We start from the raw sequence: 20,210 nt of genomic DNA, 5'->3' as shown, positions 1-20,210 counted from the left end.
CGTGTTATTTAAACTTGATTGTGTGGGCTTGATATTTCCCTTTAAATTGTGTGTAAAAGTTGGTCAACACAAGGAGGCATAATAAAAAGTGCAGTACCACCTAACTATGTGAAGTAATTTACATAACATGCAATATACTGTAAAATCCATCTGAATTTGCAATTATATATATTTTTCGGTGTAATTTATATATATATATATATATATGTTTACTACTGTTACTACAACTTTACTACTGTTTTTTTGTTCTTATTTCTTATCTCACTCCGTTTACTGCTCCTTAAATTTCGTTGGTCCTTGAGAAGTGACAATGACAATTTATCTACAGACTTATTTAATAAAATCAACAAACAAATATAGGCTCGAGTGGCAATAACAGGGTCCGAGCAATGGCCAACTCAGTGTGGCGCAATCCACCAAGTCACAAATCATACTAGAGACCCACAGGGCAATTCAAGTCCACATAAAGGGGCAATGTGAACATTTAAATTTACTGCCATAGCACCATCCAGTTGCTGACGCCTACGAAATTTGCCAGGTGCTCTTGTCATACATTCCCAAATTGGTGCAGATTTGAGTCAGCATTTGCTTTTCCTGCTTGTTTATTGCAATATTGCAAGAGTCTGTTTAATCCATGTTAATGTAGCACTGATGCTGTTTAGAAAGTCCACCTTATTTGCTTTGGGACTGCTCATTTAATGCCAGTTTCATGCTGATTGCACACAAATCCTAGGACTATTTTTGGTGTACCCAAATTATTTTAGTTGTCACAATAAAAGCCACTTTTTGGATTTGCCAAGGCGACCAGGCGCGCAGTACTGTCGTATGTCCTGCTGTGTTGCCCCCGCAGTGGCCTACGAAACAGTGTTTGCTATTTCTGCTCATGGCAATTATATTTACTGTGTGCTAGACCCAGTGCCTGAGGTCAATAATGTACATTTTTGAGCTGATTGACCATACCGTTGAAGAAAGAGTGCCATGGTGCCACAAATTGGCAAAATTTAGGTAGAGCAGCATCTTGCATGTGTGTTCTAAATTCGGTGCCCACAGTCCACATGGTTCATTTGTAAATACTGATTTCGTGAAACTATGCAAATGTGTCCAATTTGACACCAATGGAGTGTGTAAAACCTCACATATTTTTGATAATTATTCACAGTGAGTCTCATGCGTTTCAAATGACATCAAATGTGCACACGTGGGTCGAAAAACAAGGATCAGATCACTAGTTCGCGTTATGCAAATGAGCTGAACCTTTTGGGCGTGGTCTCAAGCCAAGGACCGCCTCGCAACAAAGTTTCCTCAAGAGTTACCAGGCCAAACGCATAGGCGTTTACTATAGTTGCGCGCGTTTTAGTACCGGAGTAGTGGGCGGGATACCGGACCCGACTGTGTGGTTCGCTAAAGCTCTGCGTATTGCGGTTTGTTCGCCCCAACGCGTTTTAAAGCAAAAAATAATAATTATTATAAAATCTGACCAAAAACAACAGGGCTCCTGCGGTTTGGCTGCATGGACCCCTAACCAGGAGGCATCACCCCGCCTCCTTCAAAAAAAATACAATAAAATTAACCAGAAAGCATCGCAAATGCACGTATTGCGTAATAGTTTGCGCGCCTGCGCAGCGCGGCGTGGTTTTTGTCCGACGTTATGGAAGCTGGAGACGAAGAGGAGGAAACAGCATCCAGGATTCCTGCCGTGGGAACAGTCTGGGAATCTCAGCCATGAGTATACCCGTTGTTGACTTCACGAGTTTTAAACTGGATAAAAGTCATGTTTCAGACGAGGACCTGGAGAAGTTAGGAGTGGAGCTGAGGGCCGCATTCACGGGAGTGGGCTTCGTTTATCTCGCAAATACTGGAATTGTCCAGTCAGAGGTTTGTGATGTTTGTTCTTTCTTTATATATATGTATATATGTGTGTGTGTGTGTGTGTGTGTGTGTGTGTATACACATATATATATACACACAGACATACAGTACAGGCGAAAAGTTAGTACACACCTTCTCATTCAATGTGTTTTCTTTATTTTCATGACCATTTACGTTGGTAGATTCTCACTGAATGCATCAAAACTATAAATGAACACATGTGGAATAAAGAAAACAAATTGAATGACAAGGTGTCATTGTAGGTGTATATATACATATAAAAGTAAATATTATGTAAAAAATCATTAGATATGTAAATATTTTACATAATGATATGTTATGCTTCTTGTGAAAAAATTCACATTAGGTGGACAAAGTAATGGCCATTTCCAAAAAATTCTTTCTCTTGCCTGAAGAGAAGAAAAGACCTTTTGAGAGGGGCAACTTCGCCAACTCAAACCACGGCTGGGTGTCCTTTGGAAGGGAGAGGTCAGTTCATCTTCTCCGAACTGCTTCTCCATCTTGAGGAAAGATCCACCATTCTGTCCTTCATATTTCTCTTCCAGATTAAATCCACGGCGTCCTGGAGATCTGAAGGAATCTTTCAACATCTCATCACTGTGTCCTGACATTGTAGCCAAATATAATCTTTTTATTCATACTCTTTTGATACTGTACATATAATACTTGTTTTAATGTGTTTATCATATGCTCCTGAAATAATCATTCTGCTTTTATGATATTCAGTCCAGTATTGTATTTTTAAAAGCCTTTGACTTTTAAATTATTGACTTTTGACCTTTCACCATAAACAAGTGAATCCTACATAATTTATTTTTACTAATTTTAATTAACACAAGCATCAAGTACATTCTGCTTTGTCGTTTGAAATTGTAGAACTGGCCTTCAGATGGTGTTGCTGAGTTTCGAGAGACCCTGAAGTCTTTCTACCTGCGCTGTGAAGATCTGTCACTGCGGGTTCTCAAACTGATGGCCCTGAGTTTGGATCTGAACCCTGACGTGTTTCTTGAAGCACACACATGCATGTCAAGTAAGTCAGTCTTTACGATTAATCGCAAGACAGGCAGGCCAGCCCAAAGTTAACATGTTCATTGCATCCCAAACCCATCGTGACAATCAACATAGTCTTACTAAAATTAAATAACAGCAAATACAAAATGACAGTTGGAACCTATTTAGCTACCATCTTTCACATTTAGCATTTATAACAATAATAAAAACAAGAAAGATACTTCACTCAAAACATGTTTTAATAAAGTTTGCTGCTGATATTATCCATAAAAATTTTCCAATAAAAAAAAAGATAGAGTAGTGAATAAAATAACACTTTAACTTAGAGATCTGTAAGCCAAGGATAGGCATATTGGGGCAGTAAAACGGTGTAAAAATTTTGTAACAAGCTACAGCACAAGGCTATTCCAATCATACTTTTTCTACACTTACAAATAAATAAAATCCTTCTGTAAAGACAGCCATCTTTCAGCAGGGTGTTGGATGCACTCTACAAACATATTTTGTGCTCAGTATCATTATGAGAAATATTTTCTTTTAGACATGCGAGAATGATACTACAAACTACACTAGTAAGTGAGCAGGCTTTTAAAGTTCTTTAACTTCATATTCTCAGATTGATGGATCGTAATGGATTCAAATTGTTCTTTGGACCCTGTAGAGGACAGGAATGTTGGGGGTGAGGGTGGGTCACATGGGGTGGTGACAGCGGTAGGACCTGTTTGGGGCCAAAAGTAGTGAGTGGGTGGTTGTTGGAAAGCATACTTCGTAAGCATGTTTAAATGGCTGCTATTGCTGTCAAACTGTGAGACGTGTAGAGAAGTGCATGATATGGAGGATGTTTAATGTATCGTATCGCAGCCAGTAGGGTGGGTTAATTTACACATGCTCACCTACTGGGGATATGGGTGCTCAGTTTAAGCATCCACTGTCTGTGATGTTGTGGGGACTGCAGTGTTCATTATTTCATTGTTAGCCTTAGGAGAAGGTAAGATAACCCCTTATCACCCTTTCGGTGAGTGTTAGTTCGGGTGGTGGGCTGGTGGTTGTGTGCTAAGGAGATTAGGATGGTGCAGGGGTTCTTGTGATCAATGTGAGCTCCACCTCCTATTTAACTAATAACCAGCCATGGCTGATTGTGACAGCATTTTTGGTTGGCCAGCCAGTTGGTGTTTGAGATAAAAGTTTAAATTTACAAAATGTAAGGTTTTTATCTGTAAGTTCTATGAGTTCAAGTTTGGGCTGTAGCCGGGCCACCCAAGGATATAAGTGTTGCCCCAAAGCCACTCCTTTGTTATATTGGCTTTGTGCTTAGTCGTTATCGAATTGAAAGATGAACTTTCGCCCAAGTCCAAGGTTCGGAGTGGTCTGGTGCAGATTATCATCAAGAATATCTGTGTACACGGCTGCATTCATTTTCCCCTCTACCCTGACTAGTCTCTCATTCCCTGTTGCTGAAGACATGCACACAGCATGGCGTCCGTCATGGCACTACATGATATCCACTAGCATGCACAGAATGAAATTCACTGGTTCAAATGAAAGACAGCCAGACATTGATGGAACGTTGACACATGGCTCACGTATGGAAGGGGCAGTAGTGGCCTAGCATGTAAGGAAACGGACCCGTAATCAGAAGGTTGCCGGTTCGAATCCCGAACTGCCAAGGTGCCACTGAGCATGGTTGATGGTTCAAAGGGTGATGGTTCAAAGCAGAGGACACATTTTGTGTTACCATGTGCTGTGCTCCAGGGTTTCACTGACAATGACTTCACTTTAACTTTTTTTTTTTTCCTCTGAAAATACCCGTCTTGTCTGTCATGCGGTGGCACACCTTGTGCAGAATAGCACTAGCTGTGGGGCAGGAGACTCCCTCAGGGATGATACCTTTCAGGGGCCACACCACATGTGCAAATAACCCAGACACATGCATTCTTAAACCTACCATGCTGTCCTTTCATCCATACCCAGGAAGATCACGCCCAATTCACACATCCACCAGGTTAGCCACGCTTAATCACCCACTTAATGGTGGCAGGAGGAGCTGCCAGGGTTGGGGCTGTCACATCAATCCACGTTACCTTCCTTTGTTTCACTTAAACAACCTTTTCAAAACATGAGTGAGGTGTGACTGACCTGGAGGATACATTTGTGGTCACCAGCCAGCTTCCCTCAGATTGACAAAGTTCTGTGGATGCAGAATGAAACGTTTCGACCTTAAAGAAAGTTGCCAACTTCATCTGGAGTGAGAATCTTCACAGACATGAAGTGGTGGCGTGGTACAAACTAGACCCTAGTCATAATGCTGCATTAGAGTAGTTTTCTTCAACAAACTTTATGACTAAATATCTTCGTCAATGAACCTTTTTGATGTGACAGAGACGAGACGTAATGTAAATACTAGTCATGTGATTATAACTAAATCAAAATTTATCATGTAGGGTGGTAGTAGCCTTGGGGTAACACACTCGCCTATGAACCAGAAGACCCAGGTTCAAATCCCACTTACTACCATTGTGTCCCTGAGCAAGACACTTAACCCTAAGTTGCTCCAGGGGGGGACTGTCCGTGTAACTACTGATTGTAAGTCGCTCTGGATAAGGGCGTCTGATAAATGCTGTAAATGTAAATGTAAATGTATGTAATATTGTTGATGAATAAAGATGAGACTATATATGGTTTACAAGATAAAAAGTACTAAAATGTCTCTTCAAGTTCAAACAGGAGAAAACTAGACGAGACATTTTTATGCAGTATTTCTGTTTCCTGTGTCTCCCGTCTGGTGTCTCCCGATGATATCACTTACTCAGTATGCATTTGCAGCGTTAATTAGATTTCAGGATACTTCTGAGGGGTGAGAAGATGGCTGGGAGAAATGAATGGATCTTTGGATCCACTTTCTTTACAATGAAGTGTAAAATAGAACAGAATGCGTAGTTGGAATACATGGAACAAATCAGAGCATCTTCCATGTCTGGAATGGATGCAGTGTCTATAAGGTAACAATAATATGATAATAATACAACCTTGTTTTAATTATGCAATGGATTTGTCTAAAAGAACATGTTGTTTTTCTCTGTTCTACTAGGTACTTGTACTAAATTGACTGGCTTAAATAGAATTGCATTACTAAAAAAAGAGACTAAAATACCGTTTTATTGACTAAAACTGGGCTAAAACAGTCATGGATAATTCTAAAGACTAAAAATAGTAGCCTAGTGGGTAACGCACTCGCCTATGAACCAGAATACCCAGGTTCAAATCCCACTGAGCAAGTCCCTGAGCAAGACACATAACCCTAAGTTGCTCCAGGGAAACTGTCCCTGTAACTACTGATTGAAAGTCGCTCTGGATAAGGGCGTCTAATAAATGCTGTAAATGTAAATGTACAGACACTGCTGGGCTTTATTGGCTGTTGAGCTGGTGTTGAGAGTCCAGGAGAGGTTCTCCTTTAGATGAACACAGAGGAACTTTGTGTTTTTGACTATCTCCACACAAGATCCATCAATGTTCAGTGGAGAGTGGTCCCTCTGTTGTCAACAATCATCTCCTTTGTATTTTTCAAGTTCAGAAATAGATTGTTGACCTTACACAAGTCCATCAGTCATTGCACCTCCTCTATGTACACTGACTCATCTCCAATGAACATTGTGAGTAAAGAGGTGCAGAATGTGTTTATCACACTATCCAATCAAGCCTGAAGGGCTGAATGGATTGGCCTTCAGTGAATTACCATACATGGGACATCAGTTGGCAATCAGTCCCACCAGCAACAGTTTTATAACATCAGCCAACATTGTCACTGTTCATAACAAGGAGAAAATGTTCTTTTGTGTTGAAGCTGATGATAACGCCACCACTCTGAGGACCCTGTACTACCCCCCGGTTGACACTGGCTGTGTGAAGGACAGTCAGGTGCGCTGTGGAGAACACTCAGACTACGGCAGCATCACACTCCTGTTCCAGGGACCTGAAGGAGGCCTACAGGTGACCAGTGGGAAATGGGCTAGGGATTTCTGAATGGTCATCATCACTATCTTTATACATGTATAGGTTTTATAATGATTATATAATGACATAAATACTAGGTCACTGAGATTATCAGATTAAATTATGAAATTTATCTTTTGTACTTCCAGTGAAATACATTGCCCTGCTGGCAACATGCAACCCAATAACTTAAAAATTTAAGTGGATGTATGTATATTAATCGGCCATATTCATGGCTGCCCAAGGCTCACCAAGGTGAAGGGTTAAATGCAGAGGACACATTTTGTTGTGTGCACCATGTACTGTGCTGCAGTTTTTCACAATGGTGGAATGGGCGATTGTCATCATGTAGTTGATAATTCTGATGCAACTGCATGATGCTATTGTGTTGATATGAGTAACAGGACTAAGCGGTTAGTGAAAATTAACAGTTTGTCATTGTGCAATTTGCACAGCATAGCACAACACATGGGGGAGCAGTATGTGGGGACGATACCCTGCTCAAGGCGACCTCATTGGCTAGTTTGCTTCCTTAGCCACTAGCCAACCACTGCCCCTCTAAGATTATAAGTGAGCGAGTGAGCTATACAATCAGTCCCAGTTCAAAGAAAAGCATTATACTCATTCTCATCAGAATGATGTCTGTAGAGGAAGTGTTATGATTTTGCATTTCGGTTCTGTGTTGAGCAGCATTATAATAATTTGATGACTATATATTGAATTAGAAATATTTTTTTCTTTTCCATCTGTGGATACTATGAAGCATGACTGAGCTAACATTTAAATGCTGCTTGTTATGTTTGTACTGCATTAGCAATGGGCTTTTGGTATTGGATATTATACCACTGTTCTTTTGGCTAAAAAGGTCACCCACTTCAAAGTTTACACAGGTGCAAATATTGTTTGTGGGACTTCATAAGATCTTTCAAATGTCTGGGATGCCATTCACTGTTCAGTAAATAATCTCTTAATGCTGCAGATATTGCTTGGCAGGATATGAAATTTTCATCCATCAGGAAGAGGCTTAACCCAGATATAATGTGGATGAGCATTTGGAAGAAGTGACTATAATGATTGTTTCTGTTGCAGGTTCAGTCTCGGACCGGAACGTACCTCTCTGTGCCCAGTATCCCTGGGACGGTTCTTGTTAACATTGCTGATCTGATGCAGAGGTGGACCGGCGATGTCTTTATCTCTGCTGTAAGTACAATTGAATAATTGAAATTTATCATATCTTTCTATATTCTTGTTTTTGAAAATAAAATATTTCTGTAACATTTTTTCCAGGTCCACAGGGTTTTACTGCCCTCTGATGGTGACTCAAGCTCACGGCAGTCTTTGGCCTTCTTTGTCCACCCAGATGATCAGGCTGTCATTACTTGTTGTGATGGTTCTAACAAATACCCACCAGTAAAAGCACTGGACTACCTTATGGAGCGTTTTGGTGAAAGTTATGGCAGCACATAATCCTTTAGGTCCTTTTTTATGGAATTCCTATAAACACAATCAACAGGCATTGTTATATGACAGTTGAAATTGAATAAATGGTTGCTTATCTGATCTCCTACGGTCTTCTTATGAGAATATAGTGTCAATCACCTCTGTCTTGTGAAAATAATAGGCCAGGGATAGACAGAGAGATGTGTAAAAATAAAAAAAAACTTTACATATCTGAAACCCATGTTTAGTCTGTTTATTCTCAATTAAACCTCACTGAAAGTTAATCATAAGTTTTGTTAATCTGCCAGTCTCCAACTAAAAATTCTGATTTCTGGATTGTCATCATCACGACACGTCAATATTACTAATCATTAGGGCTGCTATAAACAACACAGCACTAGCCATGATACCAAAGATGGTCTTACAAAGCTTAAAGAAAATAAATATGTCTATGGATAGTCAACGTAATCGTGACTAGTTGACCAATCGTTGCAGCCCTACTGAACACACGTGTTTGATTTCCTGAGGGTAGATGTGTGCTTTTTTCTGTTTGCAGACTAAGCCTTATCAGGGCTCTTAGTTTTGTAAACTCAAAATTCGATAGAAATCGAACGAGAATTGCTGGTGTCTTCCTCTTGTAAGTCGCTTTGGATAAAGGCGTCTGCAAAATAAAGTAAAGTAATGTAAGCAAGTAGTCACATTATAATGTGTAACAATTATGCTTATACAAGATATTCGCCTATAGAAACAGGCCTTAAAATAGGTAAATGCATGCCTGTATGTGTATGTATAAATTTGATACAGAGTACTATGTCCATGACATAACTCTTTGCTTTGCTTTGTCACCCTATCAGTTGCCATCAGTAGGGGCCGCATTTATCCAGTAAACCAGTATATCTGGTTTGTTCTGGTGGTGAACAGGAGTAGCAAAACTCTTTAGTGCCCCTGTGTGCATTATGCCCATTCAACTGCCTTAGGGGCCAAAGGTGAAAATGTCCCTGTCTGCACATTCAAACCAGTTGTGAAACCAGTCAAGTCAAAGTCCACTTTATTGTCATCTCACTATATACAAGTACACAGAGGGAAGAGATTACGAAGCTTTGGAGATTCACAGTGTGCAAAAAGACATGCAAGTGCAAATGGAATAATAAACAAGACAAAAACATGACAAGGGACATTGTGGACATTTTGCACCGACCCAATAAAAAAGTGCAGGTCGAGACAAACTGGACAAACCAGGCAGACAAGTAGCAGCGATAATGGTATATCAGTGTGTGGATGTATTTAGTATTAAGTGTTTGTGGTATATGGCGTAGTGATAGCAGTAGTAGTGATATGACATGATATGATGACCATAACACAGCAGCACAGGGTGAGGTAGTGAGAGATTAAAGTGCAGGGTGTAGTACTGATGTTCAGTTTGTAATGTGTAGTTTGGGAGGGGAAATAAAATCATCTGCAGATGGTTTAAGGCTTCAGATGTGGTTGAGATGATGTGGATGATCCTGGGGGCAACATAGTGAGGAACCGGACAGCCTGGGGGGTAAAAACTGTTCCTCAACCTGGCAGATCTGGCTCTGATGCTGCAATAGGAGTGTGAAGTGTCCATGTGATGGGTGTGAGGGGTCCTGCACGATACTGCAGGCCTTGCGGATGCTGTGTGAGGCATCCCAATGATGTTCTCAGCTGTCTTCACTGTCTTCACAAATGATTCCTTCAGGCTCTATTATCACCTTTGTCAGGACTGGTCTGTGAATAACAAAGGTGGTTGAATGCATGCAGTTGTGTTGCATGCATCGGTGTGTTAGATGGCCACTGTCACAATGATTGATGTCCCGACTTGGCCACGTTGTGAAATTAGAATGTGTTTCTACTTGTTTTTAAATTTAATCTTTGACCAAAAAATTTATATTTTATAGATATAAATCTCTCTGTTGAAAAAACATGGGGTCAAGATAACAGATCAAAGCTGGCCTTGAGCTGTATGTATGACCCTTATGAAAACTAGGTGATGAACCAGTTTAACCAGCTTATTGTGGTCATAATTGTAAGGTGGACACACCTAGTCTGTGAGACAGTTATGGAGACTAAGATTCAGGTCATTTTGAGGAATCCTACACAAGAAACATATTTAAGTTTTTGTGGCAGGAGAAAGTGAAGTATGTTCGATGAATTAGCTTTTCTATAGTCACCTTCGTGGCTGCTTTGTTCACTATTGTCATCTTCAAAATCCATTTACATGAGTGGATGATAAGAAAATGTTCAGCAAAAATCTTCAGGGCTGTTGGAAAACCATCCAGAGGGGTAGTGGAGAGAAGCCAACAAGGCTGTGAAATTCTACCATAATGTGTTATTTCATAGTCCTGTATATTAAGTTTTGTTCGAAATAGGTGTGTAGAAACTTTTGACTGGTTCTGTACATTAAATTTTGAAGCAAGTTCCACCCACTCTTTATTAATACGTCATAATTTTTTTCTTTATTAATACGTCATAATTTTACTTGTGTAATAGTTTAATTCCAATGTATTTTAATTACTTAATTATCATAAGTTTTCATAATTTTATAATACAAATACATGTAAATGCATCAACAGATTTCATGATCAAGACAATACATTTATGAGTTCATCTTGATATTTTTTGTGATCCAGGAAGCATATTTGGAGATGTCCGTGTAGATATTTGGGGCGTTAGGGTAGTCACAGTTATTATGGAGGTTAAAAGACACAATTCCAACAGCCATCTTTCTGAATACCAGCGGGCCCCCAGAATCACCCTGCAAGGACAAAGCCGCATTTAACACAGGCACCAAGGTCACCTTAATCTGCCATCCTTGGCCTGACATACCTGACAGGCGCCTTTAGTAGTGTCATATCCTCCGGCACAGATCACGTTTTTCGGCAGTTTTACGTTGACATCGCTCCACTCTTTCTTGCAGACCTTGGGATCAATCACTGTTACGTTTGCTACTAGAAGGTCCTCTGATTTCTCCCCCCTGGTTTCCTTTAAGCCCCAGCCAGCAACCTGACACTGGGCAGGCAGCTTCATAACCGTGTCCTTTTTTGGAAATTCAACTGTTTTCACAGTTTTGCTGGTTCTTACTTTCCTGGAAAGCTTCATGGCATAAGCAGAGAATGTAAGTAGAACGTATGACAAATGTGTGACAGAAACGGTAAAAAAAAATAATTTTACCTTTAAGAGCATGATGTCATGTCCTTTGTTTGCCTTTTCATAAGATTCGTGTATAATTTTGAGCTGAACTTGGTATCTTGTACCTTGTTTCTTTAGACTGTGTGTGCCAAGTATGACAGTCAGATTTTTGCTGTGTGCAACATGAGCAGAGAACCAGATTGTTAGTATCAGATGCTGAAGGGCAGTATGCGTCTATATTGAGATGCGTGTCAGTATGACTTACCTCCTGTTATCACAGTGTGCTGCTGTGAGCACGAAGCTGGGATCAATGAGGAAGCCTCCACATTTGTGCTTACCATTGTCCTGCACAGACGCCATGAACTGCCAGGAATTCGACTGGGCTTTTTTCCCATGAATGATTTGACCTTTTCAAGGTGATTTAAAGAGAGACAATGAATGCTTGAATGAGTAGTATCTTAAATGAATAAAGGTGCAATTTATACAGCATGTGTTATTTAGCATGACTTACCTGTGTCCCCCAAAGCCATCGTGGCTGTGAGAAGCAGAAGATGCTGCAGCACATGCATGGTTGGAAATGCTGAACTACGACAGAGATGGTCAACCTCTAATTGTTTTCCGTGGTGAGGTCATCACCTCGAAACTGACATTACGCAGATGCAGAGATTACCGAGTCCTCTTTAGAAGCAGCAGTAACCAGGATGGGGTAGCAGAATTGTTGCATTTTTCACATCAGATCTTATTGGTCTGATTCACATCAGATCTTATTGGTCTGATTATCTGGACCTTTTTTATTTTGAATTTAGATTGTAATGAGCTCATTTTGACTGTCAAAAGAACAAATAATTCGGAGACTAAAATGAATTAGATGGATTAGATGGTCTAGTTTAAGTCCTCTTAGAAATATTCTGAACTACCACTGTTCTATCACACTTCTGTTTGCGGTTGCCTGCAGCTTTCAACGTTCCCGCACACAAGAAGCAGAGATATTTCTCAGAAGTCTCTGGCCAATGCATTTAACATAGTCAGGTAACGTTTGTTTTTTGCCTTTGAGTCATATTTAAAGCTGACTAAGCATAAACCTGTGGTTAGAAGTCATGAAGCCCCCCCACTGACATTTCCTATTTGCCTGTGCTGAGACCACACTTTGTTTCGTGTTCCAAACCTACATTCTCCTCTTGCAGTGTTATTTTCTTCTTTCTTTCAACAATTGGCATCAGGTTAAGTAACATGGATACATATATAGGAATGAATTCAATATAAACACTTAAATGTACAGCAGTCCATTTCGTTTTTAATTTAGGGGTTCTGCAATGTGGGCCCTTAACAAAAACCAACAATTTTTCATTGAAATGTCTTGAAACCTTACGGTAAAATTCTACGCTCATGTGTTTCAAAAACCTATTTTAAGACCGGTTTTCTATAGGCAAATATCCTTTAAACACATTATAATGCTTAATCGCTTAGTCTGCAAACAAATCAAAAGCACACATCTACCCACAGGAAATCCCAATGTGGTGTTCTAAGAAAATGTGTTTTTTTTTTCTTGCAAGTTCAGAAACGTGTATATAGACAAACATGTTACTCCTGAGAAATGAAAGTGATTGAAAGTGATTCTCTACTTGCATCTTCAAGTGGATTCTTCCTAGTGGAAAGTTTTTCCATCACCATTTTAAGCCTTGGGTTCACACTTCAGGACTACCAGTTTTAGTGAATAATTATACTAAAAGGCAGTGTATAAAAAAAGTTGAGCATTTATTGTATTCATCATTCTTAATTTCCTGACCTAATGATTCTTTGCATGTGTGCATGCTTATTGTTTGAATATCTATGCAGTACTTATCTGATCAGATTTTATCAGATCACTTTATTGAGAACAAAGTAGTCAGTGACACAGAACATCTTTTGCGCCACATTGATAATAGTTTTTACAATGCATGATACATAACGACATAGTTCAGAAGAGCATTTATTAACACGTTCGCTGTTGAGCTAAATGATCCAGCTAAAATAAAATTTGGTACAACCACAGTGCTGAATTTGCTGTTGTGGCCAGGCTTTCAGGTCACCTACAACAGTGCTGCCAAGCATGAGCCTCATTTTTGACAGAATGTATTTAACAATACTGAACAAAGAATCTGATTGGATTTTGTACAGTGCTCAGTTCTCAAACATATATTAAACATATACAGAAAGAAGCTGAAAATTTTTTACTCATTGCTTTACACTTGTCATGATAATATTTATCCACTTAAGGTATGCTGATATTTTGGTGTAGACATTTGGTAGATTGGGCTTATGGCAGTTGTTACGTTCATTGAATGAAACCACTCCTGCGGCTTTACCTTTACACACCAATGGGCCTCCTGAATCCCCCTGAAAGACATAAAGATGTTCATTGTTATTTGTCAATATCTGCTATATCTGCCAAGCCAATGTTACAAAGGAAATGCATTTGACTACCTGGCAGAAGCCGGCTCCACCAGCTGTACACAGCATGTCAGGAGTAATGTCTTTCCACGCCTTATTACACTGGTCTCTCTTCACGATGGTGACTTCGGCCTGGTGAAGGAGATCGCTCACAGGCCCATTTGTTTTCTTTGCCCCCCATCCAGCCACCATGCAAACAGATTTGGCCTTTATGTCCTCTTTTTTCTTTGGTATGGGTATGGGTTGCACAGATTTGGTGAATTTGAGTTTTTCAGAGAGCTGAATAAAAATTTTAGTTGTTTATTAAAACAGTTGTAATCACAGTTAGATCCACTATTACATTTTGATTCATAGGAACTCTAAGAGATTATTTTTAAATATAACTCAACTTTACTATTTTGTTTTCATCTAGTTTGTGGATTAACTATTTCACAGCAAAGCTAAAGTTTTTTTGTAACCATCACCCTTGTTGAGCAGTGGGCACCCATGACAGGCGCCCGGGGAGCAGTGTGTGGGGACGGTGCTTTGCTCAGTGGCACCTTGGCAGATCAGGATTCAAACTGGCAACCTTCTGATTATGGGGCCACTTTTTTAACCACTAGGCCACCATTGCCCCATAAGGTAAACATAAGGTAAACCAGTTCATTCTATTTACTATTATTAATTTAGATATAGGCACCTGTGTCCATGTATGGAGCTGTCTCTATCATATTACTACTTAAGTATAAAAAAAACTATTATATATGTGATGTAATTGGCCTGTGTATTAGTTACCTGTAAAAGTGCAATGTCATTTTCCAGCGTTTTCTTGTATCCAGGATAGATGTGATAGACATTGACAGTAACAAATTTGCCAGTTTTATGCTTTGAGAGATCCGAAGCTCCAACCAAAACTTCCAGGCTTTGTCCCCTGTGAACAGAAGGAAATTATTTATTTAGACAGAAAAAGCCATTTAGCTAAACAGTCTGACACTAAGGATGACACTCACCATTTTAAACAGTGTGCTGCTGTCATCACAAAGTCCTCAGACACAACGAAGCCTCCGCAGCGATGCTTCCTATTGTGCTGTAGCGACACCATGTAGGGTCTGGACTCTATCTGGACCACCGTTCCATTCACTATACTGACATCAGCATGTTGTTGAGCTGAGAGGAGATCAGGGAAAGCCATGAACCGCGGTGCCTGATTACCATGCATGACCACAAGTATTCTCACCTATCAGTACCCATTTGAGTCGTTATCAGTAATAACAGTGTTATACCTTGTAATAATTATTAAAGCAGAGACTAATGGAAACCATCTGGTAGAAAGAAGAGAAACATACCAGAGAACCCCAGAGAGGTCAGGACTGAGAGCAGCAGAATCAAATGTGTTATAGCCATGAAGACTGAAAAAGTGACCGAACACTATCGAGAAAAAAAGACAGCAGTCCTGTGCACGCTTCACTCTTGACAGTTCACACTTTGGTTTCAATCTTCCTTTCTATTTGTACCCCACCATAAACCAACACGTCACCAACACTTTGCTTTCCCCCTCACGTAAAGTGCTCTGGCTTAGTAACCTGAAGTGTCATCATGACATTTACATTTACATTTACAGCATTTATCAGACGCCCTTATCCAGAGCGACTTACAATCAGTAGTTACAGGGGACAGTCCCCCTGGAGCAACTTAGGGTAAAGTGTCTTGCTCAGGGACACAATGGTAGTAAGTGGGATTTGAACCTGGGTCTTCTGGTTCATAGGCGAGTGTGTTACCCACTAGGCTACTTCCACAGACATATAATATTTTACACATTGATTATAGTTTTTACAATGCATGACACATAACCACATAGTTCAGAAGAGCATTTATTAACACGTTCGCTGTTGATCTAAATGATCCAGCTAAAATAAAATTTGGACAACCACAGCGCTGAATTTGCTGTTGTGGCCAGGCTTTCAGGTCACCTACAACAGTGCTGTCAAGCACCAGCCTCATTTTTGACAGAATGTATTTAACAATACTGAACAAAGAATCTGACTGGATTTTCTACTGTGCTCAGTTCTCAAACATATATAAAACATATACAGAAAGAAGCTGAACAAATTTTACTTATTGCTTTACACTTTTCATGATAATATTTATCCACTTAAGGTATGCTGATATTTTGGTGTAGACATTTGGTAGATTGGGCTTATGGCAGTTGTTACGTTCATTGAATGAAACCACTTGTTGAGCTGAGAGGAGATCAGGGAAAGCCATGAACCGCGGTGCCTGATTACCATGCATGACCTCAAGTAGTCTGACCTATCAGTACCCATTTGAGTCGTTATCAGTAATAACAGTGTTATACCTTGTAATAATTATTACAGCAGAGACTAATGGAAACCATCTGGTAGAAAGAAGAGAAACATACCAGAGAACCCCAGAGAGGGCAGGACTGAGAGCAGCAGAATCAAATGTGTTACGTGTCACACAGATGGTTTCCATCAGAATTGCTTTCCCCCTCACGTAAAGTGCTCTGGCTTAGTAACCTGAAGTGTCGTCATGACACAGACATATAATATTTTACCATATGTCTATTTTTCCCATCAACTTTCAAACAGGAAAACGGTAACACAAAAATATTTTTTCTTTGATGCTTTCAATTTTAAAATCACCAATATTTGTTGAAAATTAAGCAAGTATCAGTCAGAAATTATGCTTTCTCTTATAGTAAACAGTTCAGTAATTCCAGCAATTGCTCTTGATGCATCATCACCACCCTAATTCTATTTTACCTTCAGCTAAAGCTGCTACCTGTATCTTTCTTCCCATGACTACACTGTATGCTTGTCACATCTAAATTACAAAATGTGACCACATTTGTCACATTTTATATTACTTTTCTTTCAATGGGATGAACACAGGAATAACCTGCTGCCACCTTCCCATCCTGTCACATGACACCATCACAGGGCATCACTTGACGGAACTGCAATGTAGAGATAATTACCTCACAATGATGTGGAGCTGACTTTAGTGTCTATTAAATGTTCTCACAGATACTGTACTGATTACCATGACTATTGAAGTTTATATGGACCACGATGTGATGTGGAATCTATCCTCTGGCTTTATTTAGTAAAAACTGAAGAGATCCCATTTTAATGCTTTTTAATTCAACAGAGTATTATGATGGTAGAGAAATTACGGGATTAGGAGACTAGGAGAGAACTGGTCACTGTTAGTTATATAATAACTTAGCAAAGTAAACCAGTGTGAAAAATACAGCTTTACAGGAATTCCACAGTATCAAGATGCACGATGATGGAACACAAACTGAACTGCCAGATACAATGCTCTACAAAAAACGCAGAGTGCACTTCTCAACACATCATTTCAATCTGGACTTGGTGTCACCTTCAGCATCTGAATAACCATTTACCCATGGCCATTCACTCTTGCATTAAGTAAGTGTGATAACCCACTACAACAGACAAAAAGCCCACAGTTCATCATCCCCGTCTCACTCAGCCCAGTCGCTGTTGGTTTAACGGCAGGAAAGTTGCTTTCATAGTGATGTCATTTTAACACAAGCACATTGTAGTAGAAGTGAAAAAGGATGACAAACATTTTCAGTGTACATGAGAGGACTTTGCATGCCAGGGGTGGTCCCCTTTTAAACTGTTTCTTCAAGTTTTAGCCCTCTTGACCTGCAGGATTATTCTTATTCAGACTGAAACTAGCTTTGTAGACAGCAAGAGAGTCATGGATAATTTTGAGGTTGCTCAGATAGATAACAGCGTGGAAAAAATGGTTGTCACCCTTTTTTTATACATCATGTGTTAAACAGTGTGAAAAAACACCGGGGCTTATTAAAAGAGAATCAGAATCGAATTTACTCACCACATAAGCAATTTGTTCTAGTGTTATAGTCACACATATTTAATCCTTTTTGACTGTCACAGAGTGTCACAGGCTCCATGGCTACAACAGCTTTGCTGTTTACACCATGAGTGTGATTTAATTTATTTATTATTTCATATCTGGCTCTTGTTCTCAGACCATGACGATGCAGGTATAATGAATAGAATGGAGGCCCGGCCCAACTCCAGGCCCTACATGGTGTCTTTGCAGCACAATGGGACACATCTCTGTGGAGGCTCCCTCAGGGCACTGTGTACACTGGAAAGTGCTCTGCTCAGATTATAGTCAACGAATTATCAGTCTGAGAAGAACAGTTTTGCTGCAACTTTAATTGTTCTGCTCCTTCCATACGCGGAAAACCGTTTTATTGTTAGAACTCGTGACCTCTCAAATCATAAAAGTGCCACATGTATGACTGTGAAATATTATCATTTCAACCCAGGCTTCAATCATTCTGGGCCACTGGAACATGACATTGCACTTTTACAGGTAAATAAAAGGCTGGTAAATTAATACTATATGAATTATGCGATTCTGCTCAAATAATTGATTTTAATTTTTATGCAGCTCTGTGCACTCTGTAAGTCTGTGCACACCATACCTCAGACCTCAGGATGGGGGCACTAAAAGAAAAAGGGCCTTCGAGTGATCACCTTTGAGAGGCCAGCATCACCATTGTGATGAGTGTGAAGGAACCATTACTCTACCAAATGTCTATGCTAAAATTTCTAAATATCTTGACTGGACATGGGGCAGTGGTGGCCTAGCGGTTAAGAAAGTGGCCCTGTAATCAGAAGGTTGCCGGTTCGAATCCCGATCCGCCAAGGTGCCACTGAGATGCCACTGAGCAATGCACCATCCCCACACACTGCTCCCCGGGCGCCTGTCATGGCTGCCTACTGCTCACTCAGGGTGATGGGTTAAATGCAGAGGACAAATTTCACTGTGTGCATCGTGTGCTGTGCTGCTGTGTATCACATGTGACAATCACTTCACTCTAAAAGGATTAATGTCATCTGGAAAAGTTCAAAGCTATGAGTAAATATTGGTGCCACTAATAAAAATATATGAGACCCTTAGTGTTTTGTAATTTTCTGGTGAACAACTGCAAATGGTATAACTATGCGAATCATTTATACTTGCATTATATTATTATGCTACAATATACTTCAGTTCACGTATAGATTTCTCGGAAATGCAGAGCACCTGCAGTGTGCGTGCAACAAATGTGGTCCTGATGCCTCACAGGCCCTCTGTGGGAGACCTCAAGGTTTGAAGAATCACATACACTGTCTCAAACAATGACAAACCTAATTACATGCTATGTAATAAATTAGTGTTTTGGTGTGCAGAAATGGTCACACACTGCCTTCAGCCTCTTTACGGTAACAAATTTTATCAGTTGTTTTGCAAAGGCTTTTTTTTTTGTTAAGATCTTAGATGCTTGTGGTTGACTGTTACATTATTGAGCATGCAGAGCAAAATGTAATCAAACTGCAATTGAACAGCACCAAAACCCTAATGCATTATAACCCATAACCCCTTTTCAATCCATTTTAATGCAAGCTCATCTCTGACTCCGCTCTAGGTCAAATGATGTAATGTGAATTTCTATTTACCTTCACCAGCTCCACATTTAAATCAGCTTGAAGAAAGCTCTCATAAAAATATGTACAAAAACCATAGATATGGTATCCCTTCTAACAGCTATTGTCACGTCCTTGAACTGACGGGAGTACGAAGCGCAAAGGTGGGACATACTGGGATGGGGTCAGGAGCTTCCTCCCTGGGGTCCTGCTGGAGAGGTGGATTCCCTGCAAGGTGCAAGCACAGAGGTGGGACATAATGGGAAACAGTGCTTTATTTACACACAAACCAAACCGGCACGAGGGCCAAAAACAGGGGAAACAAAAGGGGAGAACATAAACAAACCCACAGGCGTGTGGCAATTGCCAGAACGGAAAACAACTGTACACACCAGTAGCATAGTCCACATGAAATGTCCCTAATTTCTCACACCTGTCCATGGCTGGAGCCTTGCTGTCAAGCAGATTGGTGCCAGGTGCATCTCCAGCTGCACCCAATCGTGACAGCTATTAATTATTGTGTAGCTACTTGTAAAATCATTAATGTCACGTTTGCCTGGTATGTTGTAGTCTTAGGTCCTGTCCACACAGGAATGCTTTTCTCTAAAACGGGCTTTCGGTTCATCCACACAGAGATGCAGAGAATGGCGCAGATGCTGCTTTAACCCCCTCCAATCCTGAATGTGGTGCTGTATCTCCCTGGTCTCATTAGAAATGTGCACGGTTGAGAAGATTTCTTGTAGTACAGGCCAGAAGTTTGGACACACCTTCTCATTCAATGTGTTTTTTTTATTTTCATTTCCACTGAAGGCATCAAAACTA

General features: G+C 40.1%; 3 protein-coding genes across 3 annotated transcripts; 1 reads left to right on the top strand and 2 right to left on the bottom strand.

Moving 5' to 3' along the window:
- The first annotated feature begins 71 nt into the window (after positions 1 to 71).
- Positions 72 to 8,523, top strand: LOC114802494 (2-oxoglutarate-dependent dioxygenase htyE). The gene is made up of 7 exons (XM_029001451.1): positions 72 to 1,875; positions 2,237 to 2,358; positions 2,436 to 2,502; positions 2,767 to 2,920; positions 6,743 to 6,888; positions 7,981 to 8,091; positions 8,179 to 8,523. Exons 1-7 carry the CDS (start codon positions 1,723 to 1,725, stop codon positions 8,356 to 8,358), a joined length of 933 nt encoding a protein of 310 aa, XP_028857284.1. The 5' UTR covers positions 72 to 1,722; the 3' UTR covers positions 8,359 to 8,523.
- A 2,300-nt stretch (positions 8,524 to 10,823) lies between these two features.
- On the bottom strand, positions 10,824 to 12,147 carry LOC114802188 (granzyme B-like). Its single transcript, XM_029000891.1, has 5 exons — positions 11,993 to 12,147; positions 11,747 to 11,888; positions 11,524 to 11,653; positions 11,179 to 11,445; positions 10,824 to 11,107 (listed from the first exon to the last, which is right to left on the bottom strand). The coding sequence occupies exons 1-5, from the start codon at positions 12,048 to 12,050 to the stop codon at positions 10,949 to 10,951; spliced, it is 756 nt and encodes a 251-aa protein (XP_028856724.1). The 5' UTR covers positions 12,051 to 12,147; the 3' UTR covers positions 10,824 to 10,948.
- A 1,548-nt stretch (positions 12,148 to 13,695) lies between these two features.
- On the bottom strand, positions 13,696 to 15,358 carry LOC114802219 (mast cell protease 1A-like). The gene is made up of 5 exons (XM_029000930.1): positions 15,237 to 15,358; positions 14,901 to 15,057; positions 14,686 to 14,821; positions 13,945 to 14,190; positions 13,696 to 13,857 (listed from the first exon to the last, which is right to left on the bottom strand). Exons 1-5 carry the CDS (start codon positions 15,292 to 15,294, stop codon positions 13,696 to 13,698), a joined length of 759 nt encoding a protein of 252 aa, XP_028856763.1. The 5' UTR covers positions 15,295 to 15,358.
- Positions 15,359 to 20,210: the final 4,852 nt, after the last annotated feature.

Source organism: Denticeps clupeoides, chromosome 13 (genome assembly GCF_900700375.1).
Source record: "Denticeps clupeoides chromosome 13, fDenClu1.1, whole genome shotgun sequence".
Taxonomy (NCBI): domain Eukaryota; kingdom Metazoa; phylum Chordata; class Actinopteri; order Clupeiformes; family Denticipitidae; genus Denticeps; species Denticeps clupeoides.
The sequence above is the reverse complement of the archived record's forward strand: the minus strand, read 5'-3'. Positions and strand labels throughout refer to the sequence as shown.